The sequence below is a fragment of the Cydia pomonella genome, chromosome 4 (genome assembly GCF_033807575.1).
Source record: "Cydia pomonella isolate Wapato2018A chromosome 4, ilCydPomo1, whole genome shotgun sequence".
NCBI classification, from domain to species: domain Eukaryota; kingdom Metazoa; phylum Arthropoda; class Insecta; order Lepidoptera; family Tortricidae; genus Cydia; species Cydia pomonella.
The window spans coordinates 704,623-719,118 of record NC_084706.1 but is presented as its reverse complement, the minus strand read 5'-3'; the positions used below and the strand labels follow the sequence as shown (position 1 = coordinate 719,118).

At 37.5% G+C, this 14,496-nt stretch overlaps 1 protein-coding gene across 17 annotated transcripts in view; it reads left to right on the top strand.

Annotated features, from left to right (window-relative positions):
* The window catches only part of LOC133516798 (eye-specific diacylglycerol kinase), a 342,395-nt gene that overhangs the window by 155,135 nt on the left and 172,764 nt on the right, over positions 1-14,496 (top strand). For 2 of the 17 annotated variants that reach the window (XM_061849767.1, XM_061849766.1), the window contains exon 2: positions 2,031-2,558. The exons of 9 other annotated variants lie outside the window; for them this stretch is intronic. In XM_061849767.1, coding sequence (XP_061705751.1) covers positions 2,356-2,558 — 203 coding nt within the window. In that variant the 5' untranslated portion in view covers positions 2,031-2,355. Of the gene's footprint in view, positions 1-1,851; positions 2,559-14,496 lie in introns of those variants that run through there. 6 more of the 17 variants (XM_061849765.1, XM_061849764.1, XM_061849761.1 and 3 more) reach the window with 4 other exon arrangements.

The following is a 14,496-nucleotide window of genomic DNA, read 5'->3' as shown; positions in this document are numbered from 1 at the left end:
CTTCTTTATTATGTACTTTTTATTTTTATTTTTTGTTTTATAGTGAACCTGTAATATGTGGCAATAAAAAAAATCTTATTCTTATTCTTATTCTTAAATAAACTAAAAACATGCAAAACTATTCAAATTTTATGACAAATGCGGAAAATGGCTGGCGCGTTATTTTTTTTACGCACGATTTTAATGCGCGCGCATGGCAATGGCGTGAATGAAATCGACAAACAGCCAATATTTTTTTTAAAAAAGCTAATATTTTCGTATTTCGATTCGTCGGATGGAGATCAAATCGATAAAATGTTATGTTTAAGTCGTTAATGTAATGTAATAGATAATTTAATCTACAAATTATGTTTGGTGTCATAAAACCACTTTGAACTAACATTTGAAACCTAATAGTTGGTTAAAAAAATGTATTACTCGACCAAATTAAGAAGGCTCCATTTTCATGTATATTATTAGCAATCAGATACCTTCTTAACTCATTGGGATAATATAATGAAAAAGCACGAGTGTTATAATATACTGAAAAAGCACACGTGTAGAATATCTAGGATTATGAGCAAAAAATCGGTGGAATAAAAACGTGGTTTTGAGTAAGTGTGTTGAAAAACATTGTGTGTCGATTTAAAACACTACCGACGGGAGAGAATTTATCGCCACTCGTTACGAATTTCCTATCCTCGCACTTGTATCGTAAATAACTATAATCGTAGTTTACTGCTCTCAGTACCTATATCGAGATCTCAAATATTTAATATTGAAGATAGTTATAATATAAAATACTTAAATAACGTTCAAACCAGGTTGTTCTGAAGGTTAATTACTTACATTGCCGTCACCTAGTCTGTAATGATTGCCTCCCGCATTGTAACCTTGACTTCGTTCACTATTTTTTAAAAATCGTTATAACATGACATACAATACAAATACTCTTTATTGCACACCTCGATACAGAAACAATACAAATAATACAGCGCATCAAGAAGAGGTAAACAACAGGCGGTCTTAACATACGAGCAACTTGTGGAATGGGAATGGTATTATTGTATGTACTTGCTTTTGTTATGCGGGAGGCCGCCATGACTCATACAATATGGAGCCCGCTTCATTTGAATTCCCCTTCTGTTGTCGCTGTAAAGCGAACGTTGCTTCGGTTCGTATTCTATTCAGCCTGTGTACGTATTTAATTTACTAACGGAATATTTGACATATTGTACACAAGTATTTCTTATGATTTTTATATTTCACTGCTCGATGCAATATACACTTAGGCGCAAAACTGTCGCAATAGTAGCATCTTAGTAGAATGTGGAGAAGTGGATGTCGATCACAGAAATATATCTAGATATATTTCTGTGATGTCGATCAAGGGGAGGGGCACATGATTAATACATAACAGTACTCCTTGAAATTTTCTACAAATCGGCCTCAGATATGATGTACTTGTGGCATTTACGATTATTTTGTAATTTCGAATCGAAAAGTAGAAAAAAATACATTTTTATTTTTTCCAATATTTTTATTTCTTCCTATGGAAACTTCAAATAGGGAACTACATACATACACAAGTGGAATCTCGAGAGTTGCGAGGGTTTCTAGGCACGAGGGTAAAAGAAGCTTTGCCTCCAAGTGGCCATTTTTCACCACACCCACGCGAGGCAAATAGTCAAATACAGACTATGAAATACCAAAAAAATCAAATCCAAATGAATGTAATAAAAAATGTATCATTCAAAATCATCATTTAAAATCGATTCTACCCACTAACATAAGGAAACAACTCAAGTTTGCATCTGAATAACTGAATGACATCTAAATGATGATGTCATTCAGTTATCGTTGACTCATTTCGCTGGTACTCTTCCGTATATATTCCGGCGCGAGCGAGACGCAAAATAACTACATAAATGACTTGATGTCAGTATGTATCCGAATTGGCCTGTTAGGTTTATTAAGTATTGTTATAAATTAACGTAATTAGTTATAAATGTAGAAGTTACCCGGGTGTTATCAGACAGCATGATTCAAAGCCAGCAGGTTCGATATATCATCTAGAACGTTACCCGCATTACCGGGTGATCGAAGTTAATGTACGCCGCGAGATAGCGGTGTTTGCACAGTGATATGCCGCCGGGGGCTCGCTACGCGTGCTCACATTCACATTCCTACCGACGAGCTTAAATTTACAACAGCATTTGTGAGTTCCTAGCATGTTACAGTAGTGAAGTGAGTGCGAAGTGCGCGTGAACCGTGTGCCGCGAGTGCGTTACTTAATCGGTGCGCCGATATGTTGTTGAATGGTGCAGTGAGCGGGCCTGCAGTACAACGGAGACGCTCAGGTCTCTGCGAAGTTCGATGCTGTCGTGGGGCACGGGCAGGGCATCCGGCGGCGGCTCGAAGGCTCGGCCGCCGGCGCCGAGCGCTATGCCCCACGACAGCGAGGAGTCCGACGACGCCGGTGCCGAAGGCGCGCTGCTCGCGGGCGCCGCCGCCCTAGCTCGAAGACGAAACGCCATAAGAATCAAAAGGAAATCAAAAATAACGTATCGAGTATTAAGGTGTGTAACACATTTTCACGGTCTTATAACCGTTTAGTATCTAACATCGATTAATTAAATTACCTACCTAATTCTAATTCTTACTAATCTCACTTAATGATCTCTATTAAGTTTAGCAAGCGAATTCGTCAACTGCAAGTCTAATTTAAGTGCTAATCGGCCGATGGTGTTCTTAGCCTCATTGTTACACAATTTAGGTCAATCAATGAATAAAGCACTCATCAAGTTCCATTGTTACAAAGTACCGCAGCGACCTACCTGAACTGCATTATTAAGCGCAATTCCTAGCTGAACAACTTTTCAAATCTCGATTTTTTAAGCTTGTTATGTTTTTGTCGCGCTGCGGTGAGCGGGAGTGCGTGCGTGCGATAAGGACAACTACAGCTCGGACTAAAATTCCCACGCAAAAAACTCAAAAATCGAGGTTTCGCTCTGGACTGTTTCCTCCTCTAACACGCAACCAATTCTAAGTAATCTATGCCGCTATGTTTAGATTTTTTGGATATTGGTTGTCATATTTGTATACTGCGCCCTGCGCCTTTGCAGCCAATTCAATTGAGCCGTTTTTGCGATTTTCGAGGTGCTGTAAGTTTCTTCAAAATAAAATAATCCAAAAAATCAAAACATAGCGGCACAGATATTGATGATATTGATCTTATTTGAATAAATCATTGCTCTAGGTTAAAAAATCAGGGAGGAAACAGTCGAGAGCGTTTGTATGGAAAATCGCAACTAGGAATTCCTCTTAAATATTTTAATCAACTGCATGTACGACTAAGCAATGTGGAGTACCTCTCGATTGATGCATTTTTAAAGTGTAGCAATTAATAAGCTGACTTGATAGCCAATTAAAACTATTACAACTATGTTTCAGTAAGAGCTCAGTCTAAGTTTGTGTACGTAGGGTTCTTGCATTTTATAATTAATTAGCCTCTTCTCGCAATCTCGCTCGCGTAGAATACGTTAAGCTTAATACCTCCATTAACGGGTTGGCTTAAATTAAAGTATTACAGTACGAAAACAGGAACTTTTATTAACATTATACATTACCTTACTTCTTACATCTATGTAAATACTATGTATTTTCCACCTTTTATGGGCTGATAGTTTCTGTTTGCGAACTTTTATTAGTGCACGAGAAAACCAAGGAGGGTATCCAGTATTACTATTAACGCATTTGTGTGGAATATTACCTCAGATCATAGAAGGTACTAGATATCTGACGGAGGCGTGGGGCGTGTCGCCGCAACATGGCCAGATCGTGGCCATACTGTGTCCGCCGTCAAAAGACGCGATTTAGCTGGCATTGAAAAATGTGTGCGTGAATTTTCTTAAAATCCGTTGTTTCGTGTCGAAATATGAGTGCATACAAAAACTACAAGGACCATGGGGTTACATACCACATTTTCACGTATTAGTCAATAAAACCACACACACAGTCGGACCATTTCGTCAAACAAACGCATTGCAATTTGAATATGCATTCTACATTGACGGTTTAGCGTGGAAAACTATTTTTAGTGTGCTAAGCAACGGCGCAATGCATTATACCGCTAACGATATTCACAACGGCATTATTGTTTCTTGGTACGAGCGCCAACCGCTCACCTTTTGACGCCGCGAAATAGAGTGGCGCTCGTGCATAATTGATGTTTAAGCGTAATCAATAAAACATTCTGGATATAGAGGGTATGGAAGAAATTATTTTCAAGTAAAATTGTATTATTATTTTGTACGCACCTGATGTATGATTTAATTAAAAATCGAGCAGGGACGTCAAAAAAAAAAAATGTAAACTTTAATTACAATTATTTATTACATTGTAGTTTATACCCGTAATTCTATTTTAGTCAGGTTCATATCAAGATTCGAATAATTGCACTAGGTATAATAAAATATGTTAATGCTTGCAAAATTATAATTTAACAATATAGTTTAACAACTTGCTTACGGAGTTCCTCATAACTCTATGTTATATTCAGATACGGAAAGTAGGTTCATTAAAAATACAATTGTAACTATTTTATTAATGTAACCTTGATTTTTAATCCCTTTTCTGAAGTACAATCTAGGCGAGTGCTCGCGTCTAACGACAATCCCAAAGTAAACAACTTAAACAAACAGTAAATAAAATCGTTACTAAAATTAAAACCAATTGGTTTAATAAATATATTACGGTTTGATTAGCATAAAACAAGCTTTCGGATCATGGTACATGTTTTTTATTAAAAGCTTTGTATTACATTTTATCAGTAAAAACCTTTGTGACAGAACATATGGATCCTAATAAATCTTAGCTTGCAAATAAGGGCCCTTATTCGACATGCTAAAAGTGACGTTTCGTGTTGATTTCCATTTGATGTGAGAAATATTGTGACTTGTCGAATTGCCATTATCACCACCTGTCAGTGAACAATATCCACACTAGAGGCGGGGCGTTGTACCGGAATAGTTTTTGGAACAGGTTATTTGTAATAGACTACTTTTAGCTTGTCGAGTATTTAAAAGTACGGACTTTGATTTCTGAAATAAAACAAATATGAAACTTTTATCACCTCGTACCTCCATTCTTACCGTTACTTTAGGTAAAATAAAATTTTGTTAACAGATGGTCGTCTGGGTGTCTGTTGTATCTAAAAATAATGTAATAATATATAACAAAAATATGACAATAGATTCATAGCCTTCACTCAAAACGTCACCATATTTCCGACCCTTACCGAAATAATAAGTCGATATTTGTATAAATAATCCTTATTTGTAAGACGCCTAAGCACGGCAAATACGTAAACTGCCTATTGGGGGTCATACTCGTAAAACTGGTATTTTAGACGTACTTTTGGTACGAGTAACAGAGACGTACTTTTGGTACGCAGTCCCAGCTCTAGTCAGGATTCTAGTTGTCAAATATAAGCGTGTCGAATACGTATTAGTTAACTGTCAAATGAAATTAGATCAACGGTAGACTTTTTTGTCGATGGGTATGGCTGCCATGTTTGGATTTATGACATTTAAAAGGGGATCCTAAGGCAGAGAGTAGTTTTACCTGTACGATTTTGATTCTTCTACTGGACGCAAGATGGAGTTAGCTGCCAAATTCCGATCAGGCTGACGCAACTAGGAAGAAAAAAGTTTTGTATGGAATTTGTTTCGCAAATCATTGCCAACGAAGAAAAAGAAAACGTCAGTGCTATTTATTCTGTCAAGTTTACATCAAGTCTACTGTCAGCCTAATTGCTTTGTTTGTTTTGAAGGCTTCAATGTTTTGTTCGGGTATTTCGTGTAATTTCTTTATTATTTAGTGCAAAAATCGAAAATAGTCAACCGTGATCAGAGCAAAGAGCGAGTTTGTTACAATGCCAGTGAGAAAACGGTTTACTAAGTGTGAAATATGTGGCAAGCGAGCCACTCGAGAAAATCACGAAAAAAGGGATTTTATGGCGAAATTTCCCTTGGATGAAGACTGGTAAGTATTGCTTTAGATACTTTTGACCTTATTTTGGGTCAGCAGGCTATAAACACATCGAAAATTAGATATTTTACATTATTTTTCGTTGTGAACTAGGGATGTACTATAACTATCGATAACTAGTTTTATTTGTATATCAGTGTAAATAATTAAATTAAATATGTGAAATTTCCTTAGAACTAGCATGCAATATGACCATAATTAATTCGTCGAAGATTAATAATGCATAAATTATCTATTACTTATGCATTAATGGTCATTAGTTAACATATTTTTTTTATCTAGTGATTATTTAATATATTAACCTAAAATGTAAGAAAATTAATCTCTGTTTTTATGATAAATAAAAAAATATTATAGGACATTATTACACAAACTGACTTAGTACTAAAGTATGAATGGCATGTGTTGTGGGTACTTAGACAACGATATATATATATATATATATATATATACCCACAACACATGCCATTCATACTTTAGTACTAAGTCAGTTTGTGCAATAATGTATATATATATGCACATAGACCTAATTTATAAGTATTTATAAATACATAGAAAATACCCATGTCTCAGGAACAAATATTCATGCTCATCACACTAATAAATGCCCGTTCCAGGATTTGAACCTGGGACCATCGGCTTCATAGGCAGGGTCGCTGCCAACAAGGCCAGACCCGTTCTCATGATTAACAGACATATAAATACATAAAAAGTTAAAGCATTGATATAGGGTTGTTGATAACTGGATGCCGAAAAACATGATTTATAGATGCATATTAGCGCGAAATAATCAGTTGATCATCTCATTAGCAAACACATGGAATATAAACTGTAGATAAAGTCATGCTTTTCCAAGGCTGTATGTTTTCAGATGCATGCAGTGGGCCAAATTTGTTGGGAACGAAGACCTGATACATTTTCCCATAGAAAAGTTACATTTATTCAAACATGTATGTGCTCATAATTATGAAAATCAAGCATTTAATAAAATAAAAAAACACGACTTAAAAACTGTATTAAAATAATTCGGGTCCACATTAAGCCCGACCAGATAGTAGTCCAATTAAGAACTATCCACTATATAACATACAACTTAAATGTGGACTCGATGCTAACCTGATTTCGAGTACAAAATTTGTAGACAGGAGCCTATGTTTCAACCCTCCCCATTTTATCGATATCGATAAGAATCGTAAGCGTGTAGCGTACTACACTATTTAAATCGCTTATGTTGGTACTATGGTTCTTTAACGGTTCTTTGTCGTACATTTTGGTAATGATTTGCGAAACAAACTGATTCCACTCGCTAGTATGGAAGTCCCGTCTCTTAAAACGTAGTGATTATATGCTCTTTGACAATGACATGCAGTTGCGTCGATGTAGATCTATCATAAAACGTACATGTGACGCATGTGACAATTGTCCAGGATGAAAGAACTATCTTGACAATTAACATAAAGCAATACAATACCACAAAATGTCAACAAGAAAACAGATTTATTATAAAAATACAAATTATATACAAAGCTTCATTTTAAAACCAATGGTCGTGGGTTCTAACCCCGGCTCTTAACAATGTGCATCTTGTAACATGTACCGATTGCTTTACAGTAAAGTAAAATATATAATTATCATGAGGAAGATGGAGTAGCCCCAATAAGGTATATTTTCCCCTCTGGGTTAGAAGGTCAGATAGTAGTGAGACAGGGAGATATAGTGAAGAATGCGGAAAAACAAGCATTTATTGTGTTGTTAGGCTAGTTCTTTTTTTCAAAATTTGAAAACGAACGCAACAGCATGCTCAAAGCCCCCTGTGAGTCAGAATCTGTTAAATTCAGGCTTAAGACGAAACAGGAGCTGAGCCCGTACACAAATTTGAGATTTTTAGGTAAAAGGTAAAAAATATCGCCGTCGCGCTGACGAGTGTGGCACCCCGTACCTAGCTAGAGACTATCCCTTGTGTGTGTACCAACAAACCAAATTTTAGACAAATATGATACGTCTTCTTCTTCTTTGTCGTTGTACTCTTTGCAGAGCGTCGTGGTCAACTGCTGATATCAGGCGCAGATGTTGCTTGCCGTACGATTTCTCGCCATTTTTCGCGGTTGGGGGCCATTCTGGCAAATGCGTTCAGGGGACTCTTCATGGCAGATTTGATTTGGTCAGTCCATCGCATAGGTGGCCTTTTGCGCGGTCTTTTTCCGTTTGCTCTACCCTGCACCACTAGACGCTCTATGGAGTCGTTGTTCCTCCTCGAGACGTGACCGAAAAAACTGAGTATGCGGGTCTTTACGAGAGTCGAAAGGCGCTGCTTGATACGGAGTTCTTTAAGGATGGAGACATTAGTCCGAAACTCGGTCCAGGATATCCCCAGCATTTTCCTCCAGCACCATATTTCTAGGGCGTCTATCGTCTTTTCCTCTGTCTTTCGGATAGTCCAGGTCTCCGCAGCGTGTAAGAATATAGGAAAAACGATGGCCCGTACAAGCCGAACCTTCGTGGTGTTTGTGACGTTTCGGTGATACGTAGCCTATACGTAAAAACTAACCAAGACAAATCTTTTATAATTTCAGGATTTTCTACACAGCACAGAACATGGGACCCATATAGATCTCAATTCCGTTATCGGCGAATCAACAACGACTCATATTCTTAATATTGAACTTAACTGGCTCTCATTTCACATTTATGTTTTAAATTAATTATAGGCATAGACATACCATATCATATTATAAGTACAAAGTTTCAGAGCAATCTAGCAAGTCATTTTAAAATGAGAGCGTAACTACATTTGTATGGAGAACCGAATTTGCTGCGGACGCACTATGTAGCATAATCGGATTAGGACCAACCTCGAAGTCTCTGTAACAGTCATGAAATTTATTATGTATATAAATTAAAGGCCCCTTTTTCATGCCCAAACCATTTAACATTTGGGGATCTCGAGGAATCCGAGCCATCTTGGAAAATGTGTACCATCAACACAACAGTCAACATTAAAACTTATTAAATTCTACACAAAAAAGTCCTCGATATCTTTGCAGAACAATACATCTTGTTATAGAGAATACTTGCTGAATCTAAGTTTAACGCTTATACACTTCCAGGGGACATTCTCTTAAAAGGAAACTCGGAGGAATATGAATTCTATTTTTAACTATACATTTGTACGTGGTCTACCCCAATATTAACATTTTACTCTACTGTGACTATACCAGAAAGAAGGGTTATGGGTGTACGTACTGATGATTCAGTACACCCAGTAGCTAGGTATTAGGATACTGGACGGATTTTTTTAAATGACGTATCGTTAGATTTCTCTTGCCATTCACAACCTACTTTTACTTGTTCTATTAAAGAAAAATCAATACAGCCGCCTTGAGAGGACTCCGAATATTAAATCATATTTTTTCTTCTAGCGCCTAAACTATTGAGCGGAGTACAGTAAAACAGACATCAGTAGATCCACAGTTAGTATACAAGTGCTATGCAATACAAAGTTACTAAAATTAACGGAAGAAAAAAGTTTAGGGCTAAATAATACGTCATTTAAAAAATCCGTCCAGTATCCTAAGGTACAGGGTGTCCTGAATCCTCAGTACTTATACCCATAACCCTACTTTCTGGTTAAGTTGCAGTCAAGTAAAATATTGATATTGGGGTAGATTATGTACAAATATATAGTTAAAAGTGGAATTTTTATTGTTCCAAGTTTCCTATTAAGAGAATATCCCATGAAAGGGTATAAGGGCTAAATCTGGGTTTAGCAAGTATTTTTTACAGCAAGATCATTTTTTTTTTCGCAAAGATGTCTAAAACTATTTTATGTAGAATTTTATAAGCTTGAATGTTGCCTTACACGATTATTGAATAAAGAACGTAGATTTAGAGTAAAACGCGAATTTCTCCTGGATGGTCCACATTTTCCAAGATGGCTGCGGTTCCTCGAGGTCCCCAAATGTCAAATGGTGTGGGCATGAAAAAGGGGTCTTTAAGGGGCGTATATACATACCAAATTTCATGACTGTTCAGACATTTCGAGTTTGGTCCTAATCCGACTGTGCTAATGCCACTATGTACGTAAACTGTAACTGTACTGCGGACTCAACCTTCACGTTATAATTTTTTAAGTATTAACGTTGACATAGTAACGAAAATAATAAACACGTCAATTGAAGTAAACAATATTATTATATGCAAGAAAATTTTGCAAAATAGGTACATTAAACATTAATGATTAATATGTAAAACACCATTAATTATTGAATTAAAATTATGATTTTGTGTTAAAAAATATGAGACCAATTATACAGCCCGATTACACGGGCTACATATTAAAAATGATTATCATGGAAACAGTAAATATACACAGGTGAACAAAGTTATAGTAAAATAGGTGCATAATTTCAGAGCTTGCCTGGCCCACCTGTACCACCTACCATGACCACGGCCGTCTCCTACTATTATTTTTTTCTAATACCTATGGCCTTACTAGCGAATAGTATTCCATGTTCTTGATCCAGAATTTAAACCCTTAACTACATTTGTGGCACTTGGGGTTGAATTTGAAACTGTAGGGCACTAGCGTGGCTCTATGAGAGCGCCTTATTTAGGCTTCTGGTGACCAGAGGATCAGCATTGTTAACCAGCGCGGAAATGCACCCAGCCTTCTGGGCACCCTACCGAGCGACCAGAATATAGGGCAAATATTTAATGTATACGTTTTTGACTTAAGTGTTTTTATCATGTTTTATATTTAAACTTACAGATGTCGAACTACCAGCAAAGTTTTTGAAGAGGTGTAGTTTTTATATTTCCTGGTACCAAACTGATACAGGAAATTGGAACATCAGTAAATAATCTACACCGAAGACAATGAAATATAGTCACATAATACTTTAATGTTTTATTTTATTAAAGAAATCGGTAAAAAAATGTGTTAACTGAAAAAGATAAATTTTATTTTATTTGTAGTTGAATAACAAAATATGTATTTAATCTCCTTTTAACATAGGAATTCTCTTTGTGTAGGTACATATAAATAATAGGTACTTAGGTCTTGGTAAGTAATATAGACAGGACAGTAGGTCTTATCTTAATAATTTGAGATCTCATACATGCGTTCCGATATATCTGATGGCGACTGTACATACAATGGGGTCGCGTATACGAGTACAAAGAGCATTAAAATAGTTGTTGATAGACCAAGTGAGCGAGCTACTATGGTACCTATCTTTATATCAATTTTATGCATTATGTAATAGCGCAATACAGATTTTTTTTTTGACAAATGTAGTATTATTTTTATAGTAATAAAGGTTATTCATGAACCAAATCATATGCCTTATATTTACAGATGTGTTAGGTTACAACTTGGTTCGTGAACGTGGTTTAGAAGCAACTTGAGACTGGGTGCGGAGTAAATTGCATCAATTTTTTTTACAATTTTGAGCGTTTCTAGGAGAATATGTGGAGCGAGCATTATTCGACGTGTAGGTGTGGGTTCAACAAAAAGATCGCATGTCAATAGTGCTTTATTGTCGTTAAAATTCAATTAATAATCGCCTTTATCGACCATCAACTGTGTGGTCACTTTTTAATTGATTGACATTGTCAGGTATAGTTTCACTACTCGCCGCCGCATTATTCATAGCGCATTACTTATACTATCGGATACAAGATGTCGCTGATTCTTGTAAAGTTATGTTTTTAAAAAAAAAGACGCCTTACTCTATGCCATATATTGTATGAAAGGAAGGGTATTCCCTGTCGTACGTCAAAAAATCCAAGATGGTGCCCAAGCCCATAGACAATAAAGTCTAGCAATAAAATCAACACTTGTCAAAATTTGACATTAGCAATCCACAGTCAGGTGACAATCAAATCAAACCGATCCACTTCGAGTTCAGAGCCATTACAAACTGTATAGTAGTAATAAACAAAGTTGATTTTAGTTTGATTATTTTTTCTATGAATGAGTTTTGATTGTTCCAAATGATAATATCCACAGTTGATAGAATCAACACTTGATACAATCAACATGCGATAGAATCAAGTGTTGATTTGATGTGGACGCGAAATTTGACAGTTGTGCATGTCGAATAAGGCCCAAGGTCAAATATTAAAAGGAATATAAATTAAGTCAATGGCAACTATCACTTAAAACAATACGTTTTAATGTCAAAACAATAATCTAATGTTCAGAACATATATAATATCGAAAGCTGTTGTAACTTTATCGACTTGTCCCCCTCTAGTGTCGCCACTCTCGTATCGTATCTTACTCCGCGCGGTTTGTCCAATCACAGCGCGTGCGTTGGTTGTCTGGCCACGGCCTCAATGATGTGGTGGGGGACAGTTGGAGACAACGAGACTCATTGAAATTATGCTTCGTTATACATATATCTCCTTACTTCTTATATCTATGTACATTACACACCATGTTTCAGGTCTGTTCCAGAGATTTCTAGCGTTGTTCGATTGTGCTATAAACAGTAGGTACTTTTATTAAGAAAGAAAATACATTTATTTAACGCCACAATACATTACATTTGGAAAAAGAAGAATATACAGAGAAAAAAAACATTGGTCGCTAAAATAGGATCCCCACTCAGCTTAATGCCGATAATGGGGCCTGCAAGTTCTGTCGCGGATAATACGGGTTTTCAAAGTTTACCGTCGCTAAAGAGGGATGTTAGGGTGTTGAAGCACATACCAAAAGGGGCGAGGAGTTTAGCAGCGGGTAGATTGGCCGGCGTTATAGATAAATGTTTGTTGTCAAATAGTATGAACGACTGGTTTACGTTACTTTCTTTCTCCTTCACCGCGTTGCGGGTTCCGGAATCTTCGGGTCGCCAGTCTCTTACGTCTAAAGTGAAGGAGAACATAGACGCCATTCGTGTGTACTTTCCAGATGAAGTTACACACAAACCGCAGTCGCTTTACCGTGCCATAGAGGCCAAGGTGCATGAGGGGGAAGTGTGGAGTGCAGTTCGCCTCTTAATGTCGGATTCAAAATTAGCACCTAACAATGACAACACTTTAAGGGAGCTGCGGAACCAGCACCCTTCTTCATCGAGGCAGCTTGCATTGCTAGCTGAACCAGATGCTTCGAGCTCCTAAGTGTTTCTTCTTCCGACGTTGTAGATGCTTTGGGGAGCTTTTATAATGGGTCGGCTGCTGGTTTAGATGGCCTTCGTCCTCAGCATTTAAAGGAGTTGACGTCGCCTTCGGCGGGTAGCAATGGGCCTATATTGCTCGAATCTTTGACCAAATTGTGCAATTTCCTCTTAAGAGGCATGGTTAATCCTCAAGTTTGCCCTTATTTGTATGGTGCGTCAATTTGTGCTTTGACGAAAAAGGACAGGAGCGTTATGCCTATTGCTATCGGGAATTCCATACGTCGTTTGGTCTCTAAGCTTTGTTGCCGTTCGGTTAGGGACGAAATGGCCGAGTATCTTCAGCCGCATCAAGTGGGTTTTGGCACGCCCTTAGGCTGTGAGGCGGTAATACATGCCACACATACCTTTGCACAGATAAACGACAATGTTGACAGAGTTATTTTAAAGTTAGATATTAAGAATGCGTTTAACTCTGTGAAAAGGGATACTATGCTGGATGAGGTGAAGAATCTGGTACCCTCTTTATATCCTTTCCTCTACCAGTGCTATGCTTCGCCCAGTAATCTTTTTTATAACAGTAACGTATTGTCCTTGCAGGTCGGTGTGCAGCAGGGGGATCCTTTAGGCCCTTTGGTTTTTTTGTCTGGCTATACAAAAGTTGGTAACTTCTTTGGATTCTCCTCTTAATATATGGTACCTGGATGATAGCACGCTTGGTGGGCCGCCGGAAGTCGTTCTGGAAGATTTAAAAAAGTTGTTGCCGTCTTTATCAGCCATTGGTTTGGAGGTTAGTACCATGAAGTGCGAGTTATTACCATGTCGCTCGAATGGTTCCATAACCGACTTTACTTCCTGGTTTAAAAATCGTGGGTGTGGCGGACTTCACTCTCCTTGGGGCTCCAATTTTCCCAGAAGGGGTGCCCGCTGTTATTGGAAAGAAGGCAGAGGCATTGTCTGCATCGCTTATTCATCTTAAGCATTTGTCGGCGCATGTTGCGTTGGTTTTGTTACGTAGCTCCTTTTCCATGCCACGTATTATGGTTTATACTTTGCGGACATCCCCATCATGGTTATTTCAACAGTCGGTTAAGGACTTTGACCAAATATTGCGACGTGGCCTTGAAGCCATTTTAAATGTTAGCCTTGATGAGTCACAGAGGGTTCAAGCTGCGCTACCTGTCAGGTATGGTGGGTTAGGTGTTCGTCCTGTGTGCGTTGTAGGGCTTGTCGCCTTTGTTGCTTCTGCGTATGCTTCTAGGGATCTTGTCACTCGTATTCTGTCCGTAGATGGTGGCAATTTCGAAATCCCGTTTTTGCAAGAAGTTTTCATGGAGTGGAAGCTTAG